The 2500-nt window shown below is 41.2% G+C and overlaps 1 protein-coding gene across 1 annotated transcript in view; it reads left to right on the top strand.

Moving 5' to 3' along the window:
• LOC138038677 (adhesion G-protein coupled receptor V1-like) overlaps positions 1–2500 on the top strand; it is a 117641-nt gene that overhangs the window by 84081 nt on the left and 31060 nt on the right. Inside the window, exons 53-55 of the mRNA XM_068884669.1 lie at positions 1–48; positions 671–903; positions 1436–1647. The exon at positions 1–48 is cut by the window's left edge and continues 103 nt beyond it. Coding sequence (XP_068740770.1) covers positions 1–48; positions 671–903; positions 1436–1647 — 493 coding nt within the window. The remainder of the gene's footprint in view (positions 49–670; positions 904–1435; positions 1648–2500) is intronic.

The following is a 2500-nucleotide window of genomic DNA, read 5'->3' as shown; positions in this document are numbered from 1 at the left end:
TTATTGGAGCTGAAAGGACTGTCAAGCTTCGTATAAGACCTTTCTTGGGTAAGGGAAATGATCAGTTGGGGAATACCCTTCCGGTTACTTTTGTCTAGGTGGGGCAAATGTCCAGTATCAGTTCACTATTTTGCGTGTTTCCGTGTTCCAGTAAAGTTGCGAAGATGTAGTCGTCGGATTCAATTTACTTTATAACGACTGTGTTTTTTTTGTTGGCATCAAACACCGAAGTCTCGTATGCAAAATGGATATTTCAGTAAGAGATAATCTTGTTTGACTCGATTTGTCGAGCATTGTTGCAGTGGAGACTCATTTACCTTGCTGTAAAAACGTACACTGTTGCAATTAGCACTTAAGCATTTTTACGATGGCTTTCAGGACATTAAGTCGTGCTCGATTTGGATCGTTTTAGGTTTGCTGGCTATTTTCGTATTTCATCCAAAAAACAAGGTTTTGGTTGACATGGTATATCACTTTTTAAACCGCCGTAGCCCAGTTGACTTCGCACAATGAGGGCAAAGTATCCTTGAAATAAATTGGCACGACCGGTTTCAGAGCGGTTGTCGTGGGAACGCTGGATTAATCCCAGTAGGACTTGGGAAAACGGGAATACGAAGGAGGACGTTGATTTGACGAAATTAAACGATTATTTTTGCTTGTACGTCCATAGGCCATGACGAACCAGAGGAGCAATTTCTTCTGACAATCTACCAGGTTTCTGGAAATGCTGCAATCGATGGACTCCGCTCTAACATTACTATAACCATCTCGAAACACGGTTTTCCCAACGGAGTGTTCCGCTTTCAGGATACGGCAACTAAAACATTTACTGAACCATCTAGCGGTGTGGTATCTGAACACTTCACCGTTGTGCGAAATCAAGGCAAACAGGGCACTGTTAATGTGAGTAAAATGTCATGAAAAAAAAAGCGTTTTTCTGCACGGTGATATTAAGACCTTACCTTAAGCATGTTCTGGAGCTGGTGAAGCAGGCATTCGACGGCGAACATACACCTTCTGCTTTTGTTACGACAACTGCCACCCTTCGCATTCCCAGCGCAAGTAAGAATCATTTTATATAAATGCAACAACTTTAAGAGATCCAGAAGGAGGTAACCAGTCAGTGACTATCATTTACAGCGAGGTGGAAGTGAATATTATTTTGAATTTATCAAGCTTAAATTCCAATAGTTTCTCCGGGTCCATTCAACCTCTTGGACTTCTGAATTAGCAAGTATTAAGTTCAAGTTATTTTGCTGCCCACCCCACTCCAGCCCACCCGCAAGCTTTGAGACCGGAAGTATAAGGGAGACGTTCGGCCGTCTCGGGTGGCACTATTATGCCTGTCCAGCCATTTCGCGCCATATCGGCTGGCTTGGGGAGGAACCTTTGAGACCCGCACTGGAGAGCTAATCGGTCGACTTATTCCCAACAGGTCAACTGGCAAATAAAAGGCCCATCTGATGGTGTCAAGACCACCTCCGGCACTGTAACATTTCTTGCCAACGAGGATCAAAAGAATATTGTGGTGGAAATAACTTCTGATGACGTTCCCGAAGTGAAAAAGGTTTACAGCTTGCAAATCGTGTCAGTGGATGGAGGGGCTGATTTGGATGCTGAACATGCTAATGTTACCTTTAGAATTAGGTTTGTTGAAATGCAATGCTGCCAAATAAGAGAGAAAAAGAACGCGTTGAAGTGGCTAGTGTTGCCGCCGGAGGCAAAAGTATAAAAGTGAAAAAACTTCGCTTCAGTACGCTTTCTAGTTTTTATTATTGACGATGAAAACGGTAGACTTGTCTCAAAACATGTAATCATAATTTATTGTTTGGGAGATTTAAAAAAGGAGAATGGGACGTTTACCCGGTGTCGGGAGATTTAAGACCCGGTTCGATTTCGTTGAACTGCGATTTTGACTGTTAATTGTTGGGGTGGCAGACGGCTTCGACACGTCATCAACATTTGATTCAAACATTCTTCACGGGATCAGAGGCCTGGTATTCAGTCTGAGGCGAAATTTTCTTGGTGAAATTTTTTCTTATTACAGAATTTTGATTAGCAGGATAAGATGTAACTTTTGGCAAAGTTTAAAAAAATTCTGTACATGGGGTTCAGAGCCGTCTTAATTTTTCGAAAATTTTAGGTGGCTCTGAACCCCATGTACAGAATTTTTTTAAACTTTGCGAAAAGTTAATCTTATCCTGCTAATCAAAATTCTGTTATAAGAAAAAATTTCACCTTGCCGTTTTTGAAATATAAGCGCTTAAAGCTGAAATTAAGGGTGTTTTTAGCAGGTCATAGTATTGCTATGGTAACCTATTGTGTCACAAAAATAATACCAACGTGTTCACCAGTGATTGGGCAGTTTTTTAATACCATGATTGTAGCATCAACGGATGAAGAGTGTCTATAATGACACGTCAAAATCTAAGTCTTGGAATGTGTTGGAAACTGTTTTGAGCCACCTTAAACTCAGTCAACATCATTTCAACTTCGATTC

This window comes from Montipora capricornis, chromosome 2, assembly GCF_036669925.1.
Source record: "Montipora capricornis isolate CH-2021 chromosome 2, ASM3666992v2, whole genome shotgun sequence".
Taxonomy (NCBI): Eukaryota; Metazoa; Cnidaria; class Anthozoa; order Scleractinia; family Acroporidae; genus Montipora; species Montipora capricornis.
The sequence above is the reverse complement of the archived record's forward strand: the minus strand, read 5'-3'. Positions and strand labels throughout refer to the sequence as shown.